The 21,344-nt window shown below is 44.1% G+C and overlaps 1 protein-coding gene across 3 annotated transcripts in view; it reads right to left on the bottom strand.

Annotated features, from left to right (window-relative positions):
- Positions 1-21,344, bottom strand: part of ush2a (Usher syndrome 2A (autosomal recessive, mild)) — a 380,755-nt gene that overhangs the window by 2,029 nt on the left and 357,382 nt on the right. The window contains exons 78-94 of one of the 3 annotated variants that reach the window (XM_070554793.1): positions 18,923-19,284; positions 18,458-18,827; positions 17,955-18,236; positions 17,699-17,868; positions 15,704-16,037; positions 11,280-11,492; positions 7,835-7,927; positions 7,590-7,735; positions 7,395-7,513; positions 7,123-7,221; positions 6,860-7,036; positions 5,098-5,181; positions 4,863-5,004; positions 4,627-4,759; positions 4,367-4,432; positions 4,231-4,299; positions 268-468 (exon numbers count right to left, since the gene is read on the bottom strand). In XM_070554793.1, coding sequence (XP_070410894.1) covers positions 268-468; positions 4,231-4,299; positions 4,367-4,432; positions 4,627-4,759; positions 4,863-5,004; positions 5,098-5,181; positions 6,860-7,036; positions 7,123-7,221; positions 7,395-7,513; positions 7,590-7,735; positions 7,835-7,927; positions 11,280-11,492; positions 15,704-16,037; positions 17,699-17,868; positions 17,955-18,236; positions 18,458-18,827; positions 18,923-19,284 — 3,060 coding nt within the window. The remainder of the gene's footprint in view (positions 1-267; positions 469-4,230; positions 4,300-4,366; positions 4,433-4,626; positions 4,760-4,862; positions 5,005-5,097; positions 5,182-6,859; positions 7,037-7,122; positions 7,222-7,394; positions 7,514-7,589; positions 7,736-7,834; positions 7,928-11,279; positions 11,493-15,703; positions 16,038-17,698; positions 17,869-17,954; positions 18,237-18,457; positions 18,828-18,922; positions 19,285-21,344) is intronic. The other 2 variants (XM_070554794.1, XM_070554795.1) reach the window with 2 other exon arrangements.

The following is a 21,344-nucleotide window of genomic DNA, read 5'->3' as shown; positions in this document are numbered from 1 at the left end:
TGGATTGCCTTTACATTTTTAATAGTTTTTTATTTATTTATTTTTTTAACCTTACTGGGCCTAAATGCCACTTCATTTATCTCCTGTGCATTGACCAATGTCTTTTGTTTCAAATACTTTATAAAGTTGGCCAATGTGGGGGATCGTTTCATGTTTAAACACAGTATTCGCATTATTAAAAACATCTAGAAAATAAAATCAAAATAATGAAACGACTGCCTCAAATAATAATAAAAAAAAATTAAAGAGTATTTATTTTGTTCTCACCAGTCCAGAGTCATGTCCCATTGGGTTGTTCCAGCATCCTTCTTCCATCATCAGTGTCTTCCTGTCAATCAGCTGGCTGACGCTGCCATGCAGAGAATGCTGGGAGTAGGCCTGGTTGAGGTCTGTTGGACTGGGAGCTCGCAGGACAGACATGGGACCAAAGTGGGAGCTGCTGCTAACAATCTTTGTGTCTGTCAGACCCTAAAAGGCACAGTTTCAGTCCCAAACTGATCACATGTTTAAAATATTCCATCCATCCATTTTCACTCGCTTATCCGGAGTCAGGTCGCGGGGACAGTAGCCTAAGGCGAGAGGCCCAGACTTCCCTCTCCCCAGCCACTTGGGCCAGTTCCTCCGGGGGAATCCCAAGGCGTTCCCTGGCCAGGTGAGAGTGATAGTTCCTCCACCGTGTCCTGGGTCTACCTTTAGGTCTCCTCCAAGTTGGACGAGCCCGGAAAATCTCACCAGGGAGGCGTCCAGGAAGCCTCCTGACCAGATGCCCGAGCCACCTCAACTGGCTCCTCTTGATGTGGAGGAGCAGCGGGTCTACTCCGAGCCCCTCCCTAATGACCAAGCTTCTCACCCTATCTCTAAGGGAGAGCCCAGCCACTCTTCGGAGAAAACTCATTTCGGCCGCTTGTATCTGCGATCTCGTTCTTTCGGTCACTACCCAAAGCTCATGACCATAGGTGAGGGTAGGAACGTAGATCGACCGGTAAATCGAGAGCTTCGCCTTCTGACTCAGCTCTCTCTTCACCACGACAGACCAGTACAACGCCTGCATCACTGCAGATGCAGCACCAATCCGCCTATCGATCTCACGCTCCAGTTTTCCCTCACTCGTGAACAAGACCCCGAGATAAACTCCTCCACTTGGGGCAGGACCTCATTCCTGACCCGGAGAAGGCATTCTACCCTTTTCCGAATCAAGACCATGGTCTAAGATTTAGAGGAGCTGATTCTCATCCCAGCTGCTTCACACTCAGCTGCAAACCGCTCCAGCGAAAGCTGAAGATCACATTCTGATGAAGCCAACAGGACCACATCATCTGCAAAAAGCAGAGACCTGATCCTCAGGCCACCAAAATGGATGCCCTCCACACCTTGGCTGCGCCTAGAAATCCTGTCCATAAAGGTTATGAACAGAATCGGTGACAAAGGGCAGCCTTGGCAGAGTCCAACTCTCACTGGGAATGAGCTCGACTTATTGCCGGCAATGCGGACCAAGCTCTGACACCGGTCTTACAGGGACCTAACAGCTCGTATCAGAGGACCTGGTACTCCATACTCCCGGAGTACCCCCTGCAGGGCCCCCCGAGGGACGCGGTCAAACGCTTTCTCCAAATCCACAAAACACATGTAGACAGGTTGGGCAAATTCCCACGCACCCTCCAAGATCCCCCGAAGGGTATAGAGCTGGTCCAGTGTTCCACAGCCAGGACAAAAACCACATTGCTCCTCCTGAATCTGAGGTTCAACAATCCGACGGACCCTCCTCTCCAGAACCCCTGAATAGACCTTACCAGGAAGGCTCAGGTATGTGATCCCCCTGTAGTTGGAACACACCATGCGGTCCCCCTTTTTAAGTAAGGGGACCATCACCCCGGTCTGCCAGTCCAGTGGGACTGCCCCCGATGTCCACGCGATATTGCAGAGCCGTGTCAGCCAACACAGCCCCACAACATCCAGAGCCTTAAGGAACTCCGGGCGGATCTCACCCCCGGAGCCTTGCCACAGAGGAGCTTTTTAACCACCTCAGTGCCCTCAGCACCAGAGATTTGTGAGGCCAATCCAAAGTCCCCAGACTCTGCTTCCTCACTGGAAGACGTGTCGGTGGGATTGAGGAGGTCTTCGAAGTATTCTGCCCACCGATCCACAAAGTCCTGAGTAGAGGTCAGCAGCACACCATCCCCACTATCGATAGTGTTGGTAGTGCACTGCTTTCCCCCCCTGAGGTGCCGGATGGTGGACCAGAATCTCCTCGAAGCCGTACGGAAGTCTTGCTCCATGGCCTCACTGAACTACTCCCATGCCCGGGTTTTAGCCTTGGCGACCAACCGAGCTACGTTTCGCTTGGACTGCCAGTACCCATCAGCTCCCTCTGGAGTCCCACAGGCCAAAAAGACCTGATAGGGCTCTTTCTTCAGCTTGACAGCATCCCTAACTGCCGGTGTCCACCAGCAGGTTTGGGGGTTGCCACCAGGACAAGCACCGATGATTCTGCAACCACAGCTCCGGTCAGCCGCCTCAACAATGGAGGCACGGAACAGGGCCCATTCAGACTCAATGTCCCCCGCCTCCCCCGGAGCATTTTGGGAGTTCAGTCGGAGGTGGGAATTGAAGCTCCTTCTGACAGGAGACTCTGCTAGGCATTCCCAGCAGACCATCGCAATACGTTTGGGCCTGCCTGGTCTGACGGCATCCTCCCCCACCATCTGAGCCAACTCACCACCAGGTAGTGGTCAGTTGACAGCGCCGCCCCTCTCTTCACCCAAGTGTCCAAGACATGCGGCCGCAGGTCAGATGAAACAACAACAAAGGCAATCATCGAGCTGCGGCCTAAGGTGCCCTGGCGCCAAGAGCACATATGGACACCTTTATGTCTGAACATGGTGTTCATTATGGACAATCCATGACTGGCACAGAAGTCCAATAACAAAACACCACTCGAATTCAGATCAGGGGGGCCGTTCCTCCCAACCACACCTCTTCAGTTCTCACTGTCGTTGCCCACGTGAGCGTTAACGACCCCAGCAGAACAAGGGAGTCACCAGAAGGAGCTCTTTCCAGCACCCCCTCCAAGGTCTCCAAAAAGGGTGGGTAGTCTGAACTGTAGTTTGGTGCATAAGCACAGACCACAGTCAGAACCCGTCCCCCCACGCGTAGGCGGAGGTAGGCTACCCTCTCATTCACTGGGGTAAGCCCCAACATACAGGCACCAAGATGGGGGGCAACTAGTATGCCCACCCCTGCTTGGCGCCTCTCAGTGGGAGCAACTCCAGAGTGGTAGAAAGTCCACCCCCTCTCAAGGAAACTGGTTCCAGAGCCAGAGCTAAGCGTTGAGGTGAGTTTGACTATATCTAGTCGGAACCTCTCAACCTCACACACCAACTCAGGCTCCTTCCCCACCAGTGAGGTGACATTCCATGTCCCAAGAGCCAGCTTCTGTAGCCGAGGATCAGACCGCCAAGGCACCCGCCCTCGACCACCACCCACCCCTTTGGCCCCTCCCACGAGTGGTGAGCCCATGGGAAGGGGGACCCACGTTTCCTCTTCAGGTTGTGCCCGGCCGGCCGGCCGGACTCCATGGGTGAAAGCCCGGCCACCAGGTGCTCGCCAACGTGCCCCACCTCCAGTCCTGGCTCCAGAGGGGGGCGCCGGTGACCCACGTCCGGGTGAGGGAACACGGTTTCCATTTATATAATTCATCATAAGAGGTCTTCAGGCTGCTCTTTGTCTGATCCCTCACCTAGGACCTCTTTGCCATGGGTGACCCTACCAGAGGCAGAAAGCCTCAGACAACTTGGCTCCTAGGATCACTGAGACACTCAAACCCCTCCACCACGGTAAGGTTGCAGCCCAGGGAGAGATGTTTAAAATATTTTTCATAAAACTATTTCAATCCCTGATAAGTGTTCCAACCTACTACCTAAACTAAACCCGTCAGTCTTAATAAATAAAAAATATATCAAAGGGGGAACAAGGTTCATAAAAAAACCAGCAGAGGTCCCTGCTCTGCGAGAAACAACCCAAGTTATGAGTAAACTTACCAACAATTTTTATTAAGTGTGAAGTCTGAATTCAAGCTGTTAACAGACAGTTTAACATATGTTTTCGTCACTGCCCACAACAACCCAACTACTGTTTAAAAAGGTATAAGGTATAAACATGCACGAACCAAGCATGCAGACACAAGAGGACATGCAGAAGGTGGACAACCCACACAAATCCACAATCCCATACCTCTGAGTACATAGTGTAGCTTTTAAGTATAACGTTGCTGATCTCAACACAGTCTGCGACAGTGTCAAACTGCAAGGAGGACAATAAGATAAACATTTAAGGGTTTTACAGCAAAAAAGGCAGAGAATAATCTTACTGTGGGGCAATCAAGGAGGAGCATAGAGCTGGAGAGGTGTTTAGAGCACAGCTCAGGACAGGGTCTCTGAGAGAGGGACAGAGGGATGGAGTGGACAGACAGAGCAGTGGAGGAAGAGGTCGAATCAGAAAGATAGGTGAACACAAATAAACGAGCAGCAGATGATGGAAAATTTTCAAATAAAAAGCACAATTAATGCTGCAGATTTCAGCTATTTACAATTTAATGATTAAATAATGGGATTTAAAACATAAAAGTACCGCGTTTTTTTCCCTTCCCTCCTTCTGTTTTTCTCTGCCCCTCACCGTGTAGGTCTCTCCTCCAGACTTTCTGCTCTTCTGAAGCATGACCAGAGGAGGGCGCTCTCTAGCTGATGGATTTTTCCTCAAGGTTCTGAAAAGGAGAAAAAAGTGCACCCCTTTCTTTGTAAATATCAAGGTGGTGCCTTTAATTTCAGCAGGTGAGCCGGAGCACATGACAGCTCAGATCTAAATACCTTCGTAGCACCAAGCCCACCAGTAGAGCAAGTAGGAACAAACCCAGCAAGGCGAACAGCAGAATGAACCACAGCTCAGAGTAAACCGGGGTGGCGGACATGCTGACACCCTGTTTATCACTATCGATCGGCTCAAGGGGGCCTGCATCAAGAAAGAGGAACAAGTTCAGCTATGAGTGATTTAATATGCAGCATTTGGTGTGTGTGTGTGTGTGTGTGTGTGTGTGAGAGAGACCTAGGCCTGTGCCTGGACTGTATCTGATAGTGGGAGTGCTGGCACTACCGCTGTCCGTGGTACAAGTCACCTGAAAGGACAGAGCTGCAAAAACCACAAAAAATAAAGAAAAACAAGTGAGAAAAAAAAATGTAGGTTTGAATAACATCAAGGCTGCACAGTGGTGTAGTCATTAGCACTACATGCAGCAGGAAAGTCTTGGGTTCACATCCTGACCTGCAGTCTTTCTGCAAGGAGTGCATGCGTGGGTTCTCTCTGGGTGCTCCGGCTTCCTCCCACAGTCCCAAAACATGACTGTCAGGTTAACTGGTCTGTCTAAATTGTCCTTAGGTGTGTGTTTGTGTGTGTGTGTGTGTGTGTGTGTGTGTGTGTGTGTGTGTGTGTGTGTGTGTGTGTGTGTGTGCGCGCGCATGATTGTTTGTCCTGTGTGTCTCTGTGTTGCCCTGTGATGGACTGGCAACCTGTCCAGGGTGTACCCCGCCTGTTTGCCCATTGACTGCTGGAGATAAAAGCCAGCCCCTCCGCGACCCTGCATGGACAAGCAGGTTCAGCTAATGGATGGAATAATGTGAAAACCTTATTTTAAACTAAACTAAATTACAGGACGCACTTGAGTAAACACGTCATCCCTCGTTTCTTCACATTTCTCTTCCAGGAACCCAGATTTTCATGTAGTCTATTTAAATAATCTTGTTTTTAGTTCTCTGGGCTTTCTGAAGGTCTTTCAAAAGATTTTTTAGGACTTTGTTTGGCTTTTTCCTCTTTTCACTCCAGCCCCTGACCATTTTAGAAGGGAGTGTCTAATTCACTTAACTATGACTTACGAAACGCTCCTAAACATAAGGAATGAGCCACTGTGGTAGCAACACAAACAAAAAAGCTAATTAGATCTGAATTAAGAAAATAATTAATTACCAAAACCTCCATTTGTGCCTCATCAGGGAAATTCACATTCAAAAGTCTATAAACATAGACGAGTCAGAGAAATAAGTGAAAAGAGAGAAAAATGCGTAAGAACAGACAAGTTACAATAATAACCATCAATCCTTTTTCTTCCACTTATCTGGAGTCAGGTCGTGGGGGCAGTAGCCTAAGTCGAGAGTCCCAGGCTTCTCTCTCCCCAGCCACTTGGGCCAGCTCTTCTGGGGGAACCCCAAGGTGTTCCCTGGCCAGGTGAGAGACATAGTCCCTCCCATGTGCCCTGGGTCTACCTTTAGGCTTCCACCCGGTTGGACATGCTCGGAAAACCTCACCAGGGAGGCATCCAGGAGGCATCCTAATCAGATGCCCGAGCCACCTCAATTGCCTCCTCTAGTAACTTAAAATTATATTTTTTGATAGTACATCTGTGCTTTTTTCCTGTCATAAAGACAATTTGTTCAAAATTACTTAGCAAAAGTGATAGAAAAATAAAGATGGCCCAGTTAAACTTTAGTAGAAATGTTAGCTGAAACTTCATTTGAAGGATGATCAAATCAGTTTCCTTGACTTTTCTAAATTTTGTTTTATTTCCTAAAGAAATTACTTTCAGAAACAGCTCATTTGTTGCAGGATATTTTTATGTCACTTCTTTAGCCCTCCACTTGCCCACATTACTGTTTTTGGGAATAAACATCCCAACATGCTCTCAAGGTCAGGTTTAAGGCCTGAACCGAAGTTATGTTTATGTTTAATTGCACCTGATTCCTGAACATCAGAGAGAAAGAAGTTGTGCTGATCTGCATGAGGTCACACACTGATTCAGAGTTGCAGGTGCTCTCACTTTTCTGTGAGGTGCGGGGAATGTGAAGATAGCTGTAGAAGCCTGTATACACCCTCAGCTGGCTCTCTGTCACCGTGTACTCTTTCAGGTACCCGTTGAGGGAAAAGGTTCTGGTCCAATCCAGCCAAATGACTGTCAGGTTACTGTCCACTGAGAAAGGAGTCACATACTGTGGAGCTGAGGGGAGAGACATTAAAGCTTTGAGTTAATTTTTCCTGTATCTGGTTACATGAGGGACTAGAGGGACTTGTTAAGCCCATTACCTTCACTGAGTGTGCTAACAACAGTCCAGTTGGAGGCAGTGCTGCCCATGTTATTGAAGCAAGCAGTTCTCAGCTCATAGACGGTGTACGGTAGGAGACCTGCAGAGTTCAGGAGCATTTTGACGTAAACCTATTTTTCTATCCCAACAAAGGCTTGCAGAATTCTGCATATTGACACATTTTTAACAATATTTCTGAAGCGTTTTAAAATTCTGAGTAAATTAACTTTAAGTATTGGACACAGCGTGCACTTTAACAGATGTGCGCTGAACCTGTAACATTGTGGCTCCACTGTTTTCCAAAAAAACAGATTTCCATCGGCCCTTCTGTGCAGGGGAGCGGTGTGGGCTGGGGGAGCTGGGGGCACGGAGACCGGAGATGAAGCTCACAGCTGGAGAAAGAGACAAAAGGAGATTATATGTGTGTGTGTGTTTGGTGTAGTGTGTTCCTTCGGAAGACTTCCTCACCTTTCAATGACTCCATTAGGAGCTAAAGGCTCATCCCATTCCATCTGAACGGAACGGGATGTTAGCGTGACAAGACGAGGAGGGGGTTGGTTGGCTGGGGCGGCAGCCAGGGTGTTGAGCTCTCTCAGTGGACCCCGGCTACAGCACTGGTGAATGTTCCAAACAGAGATGTTAAAGGCTCTTTAGCCTCAATGTCAATTTGCAAATTGAAATCAAATCTTTTAAAGACAGGTTTAATTTCTTACCTGGTAACAAGTGCAAGCCTCAATGCCCACCCAGTACTGAGTGAAAGGACGTAAATCATGAAGCGTCTGCTGAAGGGAGGTTCCCTCTGAGAGCTAGTCACAAAACAAGCAGGGGAAGAGAGAGGTGATTCGAGGTTAGTGATTGAAGCGCCTCGTGATTTTTATCTCGAAAGGCACTATATGAAACATTGTTTTCTTTCTTTCTTTCTTTCTTTATGTTTCTGGACTGACAAATAAGTAATGATCATGTGGAGATAGACAAAGCACGTACTGCAGGTAATCAGCGGTGATGACATAACAAATACAATGGATAATTTGAGTGCTGTTTCTTGTGCAATATGGAAATCTTGACTAACAAACTCGAATGGATCATATTTTTAGCTATTGCCATCTAATTTTATTTTCATCCACATCCTTATCATTGCATCACAGCATCACTTCACCTCCCATCCACACAATGCTGGCAAACTCCCCCCTCCCATCTGCAACATCTGGCCAAGCAGAAATGTAATGGTATAAACACGATCAAGTAGCACGAGTGACTAAAGTGCAGAAGAGGATTAGGGCCACTGAAACGAAAAAAGTAAAGAAAGAGAAATTCTGACTTTTTTTCTCCGAATTTGGACTTTAATAACCCCGAGAAAAAACTACGGGACATAAAATAATAGCTTGACAAAAACCTTGTTTCTGAAAAACAACGGAGCTAGAAAGGGAAATCTTGACTTGAACAAACGTGTTTTTACAAGTATGCGGTTTTATTTTACACACAAACTGAATGAGCGATTTTACTTTAAACTGACTGGTACCTGCAGTGTTTGAGTCAAACAGTGGTCAACATTTCTAACAGGAATTATTTCACCAAATTCCAGCTGTAGCCTGTAATCAGATTTCACCAACAAACTAGGAAATGCATTTAATTGCTAGCACAAGCAAACTGTTGGCAACTACACAACACAACATGTTTAGATTTGTGTTATTTGTGGCAAAAACACATAAACGTTGCATTTCTTTACCCAAGAAAATATACGCTACAGCAGGGTTCTGCAACCCTGGTCCTCAAGATCACCTATCCTGCATGTTTTAGTTGTTTCCCTGCTCCAACGGACCTAATTCAATGATTGAATCACCTGCTCAGCAGGTCATAAAGCTCTGCAGTAGCCTGATAATAACCCACTGATTCAGTTCTGGTGTGCTAGAGAGAAGAAACAACTAAAACATGCTAATGGGAATCTCGAGAACCAGCGTTAGAGAGCTCCGTTTTAAAGTATTCTGAGGTTTTTTAATGAAGGAAGCAGAAGCGCTGCATTGCTGTTAGCCAATCAGAGGCCAGACATTTACATACCATAATGAAAATATATAAATCAGGGGTGCAAGAGTGTGACTCTCAAAGCTCTAACTCATAATAGACCACAGCAGATTTACTGAACAACAATTAGGCCCATGGCCTTTTTTGTGAAATCTGCTTAAAAATGATATGCCCACACTTGACTGGAACCAGTTTCCTTGAGAGGGGGTGGACACTATCACTCTGGAGTTGCTCCCACTGAGAGGCGCCAAGCAGGGGTGGACATACTAGTTGCCCCCCATCTTGGTGCCTGTATGTTGGGGTTTACCCCAGTGAATGACAGGGTAGCCTCCCTCCGCCTACATGTGGGGGGACGGGTTCTGACTGTGGTCTGTGCTTATGCACCAAACTACAGTTCAGACTACCCACCCTTTTTGGAGACCTTGGAGGGGATGCTGGAAAGCGCTCCTTCTGGTGACTCCCTCGTTCTGCTGGGGGACGTTAACGCTCACGTGGGCAACGACAGTGAGAACTGAAGAGGTGTGGTTGGGAGGAACGGCCCCCCTGATCTGAATTCGAGTGGTGTTTTGTTATTGGACTTCTGTGCCAGTCATGGACTGTCCATCATGAACACCATGTTCAGACATAAAGGTGTCCATATATGCTCTTGGCGCCAGGATACCTTAGGGGCTCTGCACACGGGCGGCAACAAACAACCGCGATCAGCTAAATTTGTCGCTGTCACTTTTATTACCTGTCACACGGGAGGCGACCCGTGGCAGCGGCCAGCAGCAAAGCCGTCTACGCGTTCTGTTCCATGGCAAAATCGAAACTTCCGTTGTTTTGTTTGGCTGTGTCAGGTTGGAGGGAAATAAGGTTATTTAAGTGGTTCAGAGTTAATAAAGCGGTAGATATGATGCTTCACAAGGTGCTGCTAGAGTTATGTGAAATCTTACTTCTGATTTTACTATAAAACATAATAATAATCAACTTCTACTCCATGTTTACTTGGAGATGTACGGAGCATCCTGTCCGCTCATTGGTCAGTGAATGAAACCTCCGCTGATTGGTTCTCGTCCGAGCGACAGCGATGAAAAGTTGAAAATGTTTCAACTTTCTGGGATCGCGTCGCTGGGTCGCCTGTGCACAACACGTGCACGAGCGCAAAATTTCCCACGCACCCTCCAAGGTCCCCCTAAGGGTATGGAGCTGGTCCGGTGTTCCACGGCCAGGATGAAAACCACATTGCTCCTCCTGAATCTGAGGTTCAACAATCCGACGGACCCTCCTCTCCTGAACCCCTGAATAGACCTTACCAGGAAGGCTCAGGAGTGTGATCCGCCTGTAGTTGGAACACACCCTGCAGTCCCCCTTTTTAAATAAGGGGACCACCACCCCGGTCTGCCAGTCCAGTGGGACTGCCCCCGATGTCCACGCGATATTGCAGAGCCGCGTCAGCCAACACAGCCCCACAACATCTAGAGCCTTAAGGAACTCCGGGCGGATCTCATCCACCCCTGGAGCCTTGCCACAGAGGAGCTTTTTAACCACCTCAGTGACCTCAGCACCAGAGATTTGAGAGGCCAACCCAAAGTCCCCAGACTCTGCTTCCTCACTGGAAGACGTGTCGGTGGGATTGAGGAGGTCTTCGAAGTATTCTGTCCACCGATCCACAAAGTCCTGAGTAGAGGTCAGCAGCACACCGTCCCCACTATAGATAGTGTTGGTAGCGCAATGTGTTCCCCCCTGAGGCACCGGAAATGTATTCCAATTAAATTTTTAGCCTAAATATTCATATATTTCCTAGATCAATAGCATCCACATAACAGACTTTTGAATCCAAGTGGAACAGATTTATTGATAATTAATTGTAAATATATACAAAAATTAAATAAATAAATAAACTGTAAAAAAAACTATGCTTTCATGTTGCCACATAGAGGTCTCCGGAGTTCTACAACAACAACTCTCCTTCCATGGTGCATCTACTCTTTTCCAACCTTTTAGACATCTTTGTGAACAATGTAAAGTCATTCTGAGACAAATAGAGATGTTTAGAACTTCTGCTGCGTGTCAGTGGCAACACAACAATAATTATCACATATGGAGATTAAATATTGGTTGTTAAGTTTTTATTGAGTTTCAGTGTGTTTGCATTACCAGAGTCAGGGTGGTGGTGTTGTGGTCCAGAGAGAAAACCCTGTAAAGACCAACAATCCCATTGGGCTGGGCTGGAGGACGGATCTCCACTACAGCTGAGGTTGCAGAAACATGCAGAAAAATAGGCGGGTCAACTCCTTCAGGCGGGGCAGGTCCGGTTCTTCCACTGACCCATGGACTGGCAGCATAACCAGCAGAATTCACCGCCCACACCTGTTGGGTCACAAATCACACACCGTCAGCTAATAATGTCATCACATTTCACTTCAGTACGAAGCAGATAATAAACATGTGACCCAAGCTGTGATACAAACTTATTTTTTTCTTTCATTGTAAATGCATTTGATGAACTCTTACTGATGAGGGCTTCTCTTAATTAACCGATATCCACAAGACCAACGGATGAGCGAGAGTCAATTCATTGGACCATCCATCAAAACTACCATCAGCAACCTTTTCACCATGCAGCCCAATACCAACATATCTGCATGACAATTACTTTTCACCTTCATCAAGGAGTTATTTTCTCTCTCTCTCTCTCTCTCTCTCTCTCTCTCTCTCTCTCTCTCTCTCTCTCTCTCTCTCTCTCTCTCTCTCTCTCTCTCTCTCTCTCTCTCTCTCTCTCTCTCTCTCTCTCTCTCTCTCTCTCTCTCTCACACACACACACACACACACACACACACACACACACACACACACACACACACACACACACACACACACACACACACACACACACACACACACACACACACACACACGGTAATCTTATTTGTGTGCTTGGGTTGGGTATAATTAGAAGGTGTACACAGCACAGGGTCAGTCGGGGTGAAGATTTGCATGTGTAAGTCATCTGTAGCCTGTCAGAAGCAGTGCAGAAGTCAGATGGATGGGTTTGAGCTTTAGCGTTCGAAGTGTGTATCTGCGTGCACAGCTTGTTGTTTGCGTCGGCCACTGCGAGTTTTAGGTGTGCACGAGTGAGTGTGCGTGTGTGTTAAGAGTTGAATTAACCTCAATAATAGTCAATTAGGCCGTAATCAATCAGACTGATTGATCTAAGTGACAGCACAGATGGACTGAGATGGGAGAGGGGAAAGAAGAAGAGAAGACGGAGAGGCGATGGATTGGGGGAAGGAAAGAGGGACGAGGGGGTCGGTGAGATGCAAGGAGACAGCAGCAGAGGGACCAGAAGGAGTTTTATTTTGGTGTTTTGTGGAAAGGTTCCACCTGGTCTTTAGGTACTCATCATTTTACTGAAAACAAACAAAAAAAAAAGCTTCTGTTTCAAACGTAAAGGTAACTTTTAGTCAGCTGTGTTTGCAGACACTAAACCAAACTGAAGCAGAGGAGGACCAAATCACTGGTTTTATGTGACCAAATATTATCCCTTATTCACCTGGGATGATTCTTTATTCTGACATCAACTCATGGGCCACATTTAAGCGGATTTCAGTGGTGTTTCTGCCTAAAATCTGTGTAAAAAGACAAATCGGTATGGAAGCAGCGCTCCAGCAGACCTTCTAGAGGTAGACTGGCAGATTTAGGCCATGCTTATATTATTTGATGGTTCTAATTTAGCAATTTGACAGTCTATCATGCTAACTTACTTGAGAAGGTCTAACTGGTTTTAAAAGTACAAAGAAATAATTTTAACTTTTTCACAAAAAACTATAATCAATTCTAACAGAATATTAACAAACATATTAATAAAAAATGTACTGTTACAGATGTTCTTATCTTTCTTACATTTTTACTCCAAATGAATTTGGACAACACGTTTTTTATTTTTATTAATGCAAACATTTTTAAGCTCAAACACCAAAACAAGAATGACTTCATCTCCATACTTTATCAGGCTTTAGTCATTATTTCTTTGTGGAAAAACATTCGTTTATGCTGAGGTAAAAACCCTCACCGTAGAATTAGATGTAAAGTGTTTGATCCTCAAGAGACTTTATGTTTATTTCACTGTTCAAGAACAATGTTTGTTAGTTTTCACACTTGCTCACATGCATGGTCTGATTTCTAGCCTTCATCTGACTCCAATAAAAAAATAAACGTTACCAGACCTGGAAACGTTTTAAAATAGCTTTTGATTTGAACAAACATCCTCTCCTCCTTAGATTTCTACCGTGAGCTCTCAAACCTTTTTTCAAGATCATGTAATAAAAGCTTTTTTGTTACATCAAAGAAAAACTTCAAACCTGGACATGAGATTGATTATGTTAATATGTAGTTTCTCCCAAAACAAAACAAACAAATCCTTAAATTAAAGTCAAACAGCAATACTCCATTTATTTTGTGGCTGTTTATCTCCAGGCTATTGTGTTGATGTTTAGATGAAATAACAAAAGTTAAAATCACATTCATGTATTTACAGATGTGAAGTTCAAGGAATAAAAATAAAAAAATAAAGAAAATATATTACTGTCAAAAATACAGTCGGTGTGCTTGTGCTTTGGGAAATTAAGGAAATTAAAGGAAACTTGGGCTGAGGCTTCAAATTAATTTAGAATTTTAAAATGACAACAAGGCCAAGGCATAAGAAAGAAAACAATACAGAGTTAATTCTACTCTGAGTTTTCCAAGTTTGAGTTACTGTTTCCAGGAAGATGCTGATTTTACTGTCTTCAGTTTCTGTTCTGTTGCTTAAAACTTTTTTTTGTTTATTCCTCTCCAATCAGAAAATTTAACGGTTAAGCATCTCTACCCAGCAACAACCATGTTCTTCCCCACCATAGCAATAAGGTTACCACCCCAACATGACGTAAGACTGAGTGAGATTAAAAAGTTTTTGCCACATAGTCAGAAAAGAAAATAAACGTTCAAATTTAGCGTCGGCACGGATCACCTTGCCCTTGATCCAGAGCTAAAAGGTAGAACTCGTGCCTTTGCCGTATATCATCTACAAACTTTATGTGGCCTCCTCTCCACTCTCATCTTCCTGCTTCTTATTGGGCCGTGATTTGGCTTGTTAGACACAAAATAAAAATATATCCCGTTAGTCGCCGTGGCAGCAGAAGAGCCGCCATGGCAACAAACAACTTCAGCGTACGTCCAGACAGTATTCCAGCCTTTTTATTGGATGGCGGGGCTGCGGACTGGATTTTAGAGCTCTGATAGGCTGACACGATAACTTGGCGGGAGCATCTACTGGGGGTGAAGGGGCTAAGTTGTGTGAAAGTGGGCAGTAATTAAAAGCACGCATAAAGCTGTCAATAGGAGCTTATGACCCAGTGTAATTAGCCTAATATGATTTCTCTCTATGAGCTGTGGTGCACTAAACTGATACGGACTCGTCCTTGTGTGCGCTTGAAACACGTAGCGAGAAAAGTGTGACGTTTGACAGTTAAACAAGAAGAAAAGGTACGTTAGAAGGTAAGTGAACAGTTTGATGAGTCTGTGTGTATACAGACTGCTCAAACCACACTCTGGGACTGAAAACTGCTATGAAGGGGTTTCAAAACAACTTTCAGGTGAAAAATTCATTCATCACAACCACTTCCTGCACAATGAAACCACTCATGTTTACAAGCACTCCCAAACAAACCAAGTACTGCCGTGTACCTGCGTCCAGACACACACAAACACATGCACACATAAAACAACAACTTGTCCACATACTCCAATCCCACACTGGTAAGTCCTCCAGGGACGTGTAGCGGTCACCATTAAAAGGTCTTTCCAATACAAGCTCTGTTACCAAGCAGGCTAACAGTTAATTCGATTGGCTGGCTGGTAATCAGGAAGTGGGGTGCTCAGAGGGCCCAGTGATTAATAGCCCTGTTGCCCGCTCGTCATCTCCCAAAGCTCCTCCTTCCCTCCCTCCTCATGTCATAAATTAGAACTCGTAAATAAAGACAGCACCACAATCAGGCAAACTCAATCAATTATCTCCGTTCTCCGGCCTCGGCTCGTACATCTGACAGACAGGAATGCTAATGTTATTGTTGCTTCCAAAGGGCTAACCTGTCAATTAGTGTACCAGTGCACAAACACAACAGCATAAATATGGACTGCTCCATTTAACACATGTCTGATTACTTGTGTGTGTGTGTTTCAGAGTCTGCGGTGGTCGGTGTATTTGCACGCTGCATTAGTTGATGCTTGATTGTGGTCTGTGTGTGTTAAAATTGGCTTTTACATCTATAAATTCATTCAAAAACATTCATTTTGTCCGCAAAAGGAACTCAGAGTGACACATTTTGACCCTAAACGTTTAAATCTGAATAAACAGCATTTTTGGGGTATTTCTGATGTGAAACAGTTTGTATGATTTTCTCACTCACATCAATAGGTCTTGTAAAACATATAAAGTTTATAAGAATAAACTCTCAAGAACCCTTCACTTTTTAGTGTCCGTATTGTAAATATTTGGTTTTTATTTACTTAAAAAATGTAAGTAATACTAAATAATTCTATACCTGGTATTGGTACAAAGTGTAGGGCTGCAGTCCTCTGTCCTTATAAGACATGGAGACATTTCTGAAGACAACTGTTGCTGCATCATCAGTATTGTTGGCATCAGCTGAGGCGTGTGGCCTCCGGTGCACCTCGTAATGCAGGACTCTGCCATTTGGCTGAAGAGGAGGGAACCAGGTGAGGACAAAGCTTGTCTGGAGGCTGGTGTGCGGGTCAGGTTGGAGTTCTAGAAGTGGTGCCAGCTGTCCAGCAGGGGGAGCCTCCAGCGTGAGCACCGAGGTCCAGTCACTGGAGGAGCAGCCCAGTGATGTACAAGCCTCCACTCTCACTTCATACCTACAGACACATTGTAGATATAAATGAGTAAATGTGGCTAAAAACTGACTAAACAATTAACACTTCTGATGTATAAAATAAAAACCCGTAACCACGGTAACCCAACTTCAGTGAAAACATCATTGTGTTGTGAGTTTTTGTTTATAAAACATTTTCTGTTACCAAAAGGCAGCACTCTCCCACTTCTTTGTTTCTTCTTTATTCCGCCTCATATTTTACATTATATGTCTCAGTAATTTAAAGCAGAGTCGTTAAAATATTGTTGATTTGTGTTCATTCCTTAAGAAAAAACAAAGATTTGAGTCTGTTTTACTTGATGTCTTAACAAGAAATGATCCTCTAAAGGAAATTAAACCACAGATGAGTCAGCCACAACATTAAAACCACTGGAACTGTGACACTGCTCATCTTGTAATGCAACAATATGCTGCAACTAAAGCATTCGCATAGACATGTTGACACACCTGCCCCCTACCTGAACATTTTTGCAGACTAATAACCCCTCCTTCCCATAAGATGAGGTTAAACAGCTGCTGTAAATTGTGTCACATGTAAAAATAAAAGTAAACCAGACTATTTATGAGACATTCGGATCCATAAAATTGCCTCTTCTTCAGGCGAGAGAAAGAAAACCTGTCCTGTTTAAATTGTAAACATATAAATGCTGTTTTCTTGCTGTTACAGTGTGATGTCATTGCACTAAGGTCAGTTTTAGTAGATACTGGTTAGGCTCATGGTTCCATAAGACAGAGGAGCTAATATAATAGCTATGAGAAGCACCAGTTACAAAGTATTTCTGTCGTCTTAAAGTAAATCTAATCTCATTTCATAGCAATTTGTCCAAATATTTATTTCTATTTAATTCTGTTTCTTCTGACTCCGAGTAAGTGAAAATTTTGGAGGAATCAAAACAATTCAACAGGTCTCAGATGGATAAAAACAAAAAACAATAAAAAGAAACAAGAATTTAAAAATTAGAATAATATGGCAACTAATTACTACAAAATGAGTGCAGTATGTGGCAGCGTCATGACACCTGCAGCAGCTTTTTGGTGGTGAAGTTCAGCAGCTTGACTGCATCCAGGTGAAAATTGTTTCTCCGTGTGGATATTTTTGTTCTTTCTGGATGCAGTCCAAATGGGTGCTCAATCCTGGTTCTGGAGGGCCACTGTACAGCATGTTTTAGTTGTTTCCCCGCTCCAACACACTTGATTCAATGGTTGAATTTCCATCAAGCTCTACAGAGGCCTATTAACGACCTGCTGACTGAAACAGGTGTGTTTGAGGGGAGAAACAACTAAAATGTGTTAGATAGCACACCTCCAGGACCAAAACTGGCTACGCCAGCAGTGCCACCTTCAACTAGAGTGGAAAGGGGTCAACAGCTCGTGCGCAAGGTGGGTGGGGCCATGCAGGCTACAGATAGCTCTCTCTGTGTGTGTATTGGTTATTTCCTTTCCATTGCAAACCTCTTCAAAACAATTTAATGGCTACCTTAAAGTCAATGTTTTAGCTGCTTCACATCAAAGATCTAAAGGCAACACAAGGTGATCCTTCTGAAAGTTGGGAGTAGACTACATTATGTGACTCCAGTATATGGCCATGAATGAGGCGGAGGGACTGAAGGTATAGAACATGAACAGATGGATGGTGTGACTAACCGGTGGTAGGGAGCCAGCCCATGCAGAATGGTTTGTCTCTCAGAGAAGATACGGTCATTTGGACTTATTGCAGTGCTGAGGACGTGAAGTTGGACTGGATCTCTTAGATGCACGTTGTACCCAACAAGGTCTCCATTAGGACGGGCTGGTATCTGCCACTCTACTCTCACCTTGTCAGATAAAGACAATAATAGCATTAAGACAAAGTTTTCTAAAATCCAGCTGTTCTAAAAGACTTCATAAACAAACGATGAACCTGGTTTGCCTTCAGGGGCGTGACTATTGGGAGACCCACACCAGATGGGGCTGATGGGTGAGTCTTTGCTGTAGCTACCTCGCTGCTCACAGCGCCTCTGCTGTTGTTGGCAATGACAACGTAGCTGTATTCCATGCTTGGCACGAGGGTGAAGTCGTGGTAATGGGTCTCTGAACCAACATAAATGACTTCACCATCTCTACGGAGCTCATACCCAGTGATGATGCCATTAGGGAACTCTGGTGGTCTCCAGGTAATCTCCACTGACTCTGGGCCAGTAACCTTTAAATGATGAAATCAGGTGAATTAACATTTTATGACTATTTTAAAATCTGTATGTGAAAAGAAAGTTTTGGACAAAGAATTCAAAATAAAAGTAAAAATTTATACTGTAATTTAAAAGAAACAGGGAATGATGAAAAACGCTCAAGTTGAATAAAATTTCATTCACAACTGATTTTTACTTAATATTTTGAAATCCACGTCTGAGATGATGATAACACCTTAATAGCTGGGGGGTCCAGATTGGTCGGAGGAGCCTCCTCCGTATCTGCAGTTGTTGAGACACTGGAGGTGCAGCCTCCCCGAGTACAGGCCAGCAGAACCAGCTGATATGACGTATGAGGCTGCAGGCCAGACAGCACCGTGCTGAGGTCTTTCCCACGATAAACCTCCTGGTTATTGAGTTTCAGGGCATAATCTGTCACCTCTCCATTCTGTGTCAGAGGTTTGCTCCAGGAAATGTTTAGGCTGCTGGATGTTACGGCGCCCACCGTGGGGGCCGCCACTGTCGCAGGTGGGGCCTCGAGTGTTGTGATGTGTGTCTGAGGACTGGTGATGCATCCCTCAGAAGTGCAGGAGATTATTGAGTAACTGTAAGGAGAAAGCAAGTAGAACAAAAATCAGTCTTTTTACTGTTCAGTTTTAAATGCTAGAAAAATAAAACAACTCAAATAAAAAGGAAACACCTGTATGTTGAAAAAGGCTGCAGGTCTTCATCTGTGTAGTTGAGGACAGTTGGGTCAAAACTGAATGAAAAAATGACTTTGTTTCTCTGGATTCTGTAGGACCGTAGAACCCCGTTGGGTTCTAAGGGAGGGGCCCAGGACACTACCACCTCACTGGGTCGGCCTTGGATATGACTCACTGTAGGAGAGGCTAGGCCACGAGGAGGGGCTTGCTTGGTTGTTATGGTTACCCAGGAGCTGCAGGTTTTTCCAGCTGTGTTGTGAGTACAGACGCTGAAGTCGTACTGGGTCCAGGGACGCAACCCAACCACAGTATGGGACAAGGGTCCAGCTTGCTGTGGGGACGTTTCTCTGAAGAGAACCTGTTATGTGAATACAGGTGAAACTCGAACAATTAGCAAATTGTGCCAAAGTTAATTTATTTAAGTGATTCAACATAAAAGGTGAATCTAATATATGAGCAGTGTTGGGAATAACAACATTTAAGTATAACGGCGTTACTAACGACATTCCTTTTTAGGTAACAGAGTAATCTAATTAATTACTTTTCCCATTTTTGCAATGCCGTTACTGGGCATGTAAAGTGGCGCGTTACTATAATGTGCACACACACACACACAAACACAGTATTCCTCCGATCGCTGTGAAATTCAATTCAATTCAAATTTATTTATACAGCGCCAAATCATGACAAGAGTCGTCTCAAGGCACTTCACATAATAAACATTCCATTACAGGTCAGTTCATTAATCCAATCAGAAAAAAGTTTCCGGTAACACTTTCCAATAGGGGTCCCTTTATTAACATTACCTAGTGCATTATTAAGCATTAATAAACCATTAAATAAAGTGTTAATAACTGCTTTTATGCATTACATAGCATTACTATACATATTATTTAATGCATTATTAAGCAGTTACCTAAAGTCTATTACCGAACCTAAGGGTCCAAAATTCATTCAATAATGATTAATTACGGTAAAGTAAGGCATCTATTAAGCATTTAGAAAGTGTTTATAAATGGATAAATGTTGACACTTTACAATAAGGGTCAAAAATTCATTTGGTAATGTTTAACTACGGTTAGGTAGTGCTTAAGTAATGCTTATGAGTCTATTAGGCATTTAGAAAGTGTTTCCTAAGAGATACATGTTTAAGCTTTACAATAAAGGTCCAAAATTCATTCAGTAATCATTAATTATGGTTACGTAATGCTTAAGTAATGCTTAGGCATCTATTAAGCATTTAAAAAGTGTTTCCAAATGGGATCAATGTTTTTACCTTACCTAAGGTCAGGTAAGGGCTTCCTGATGACAAACACAGTTCAGCAGTAGTAAGACATTAATTAATTGTTTAGTAATGGCCATCCAAGTAACATCCAAAGTGCAGAGTAGAATAAGTGGATGCATTAGTTGGCTGTTACTTATTGCTTATTCACTGCAAATACACAATCATAATAAATGATAACTTTAATAATTATTAAGGGTTAATTAACACATTAACTGACACGGTAATTAACACACATGATGCAACGTAATTAAATAATGCAAGTGTTATTTAAAGCTTAGTACTGCATTAACTAAGATTCAGTAATAGACTTTAGGTAACTGCTTGATAATGCATTAAATAACATGTTTAGTAATGCTATGTAATGCATAATAGCAGTTGTTAACACTTTATTTGATGGTTTAGTAATGCTTAATAATGCACTAAGTAATGTTAATAAAGGCACCCTTATTGTAAAGTGTTACCAAGTTTGCAATATAAGAAACCCAGCAAATTGCATCAAGTCACTGACTGGTGTCAGTGACTTTACAGCAATCCTTATACTAAGCAAGCATTCAGCGACAGTGGAGAGGAAAACTCCCTTTTAACAAGAAACCTCCAGAGGATCCTGGCTCAGTATAAGCAGCCATCCCCCACGGCTCACTGGGGATCGAGAAGACACACGCACGCGCACGCACACACGCACACACGCACACACACACACACACACACACACACACACAAACACACACACACACACACACACACACACACACACACACACACACACACACACACACACACACACAACATATATATCAAGTAATGTTTCTACGGTTACATCTTAGTAAATATTCTATTTGGTGGGAGATAAACTTTATTGTATTTATCCTAGTGAATCTATAATTAAATGGGTAAACTAGTAGTAGCACATTCAATGTCAAAGAAGGTAAAATGTTATCAGGAGAGGGAGAATGTTTAAGTGGTTAGCAACAGTGTTCAAGCCGACGGCCCCCTCCATGAGGGCACCACAGCTCATCAGAACATCATTGTAGCTTCTTCTGGGGAGAAAAAAAAACTTGTGAAAGCAGGGAAGGAGGTGGCATGCTCTAAATGCCTGGGACAATTATTACATTAACGCGATGGACCTGTAAGTA

The sequence above is a fragment of the Nothobranchius furzeri genome, chromosome 9, assembly GCF_043380555.1.
Source record: "Nothobranchius furzeri strain GRZ-AD chromosome 9, NfurGRZ-RIMD1, whole genome shotgun sequence".
Taxonomy (NCBI): Eukaryota; Metazoa; Chordata; class Actinopteri; order Cyprinodontiformes; family Nothobranchiidae; genus Nothobranchius; species Nothobranchius furzeri.
This window is presented reverse-complemented; position numbering and strand designations above follow the sequence as displayed.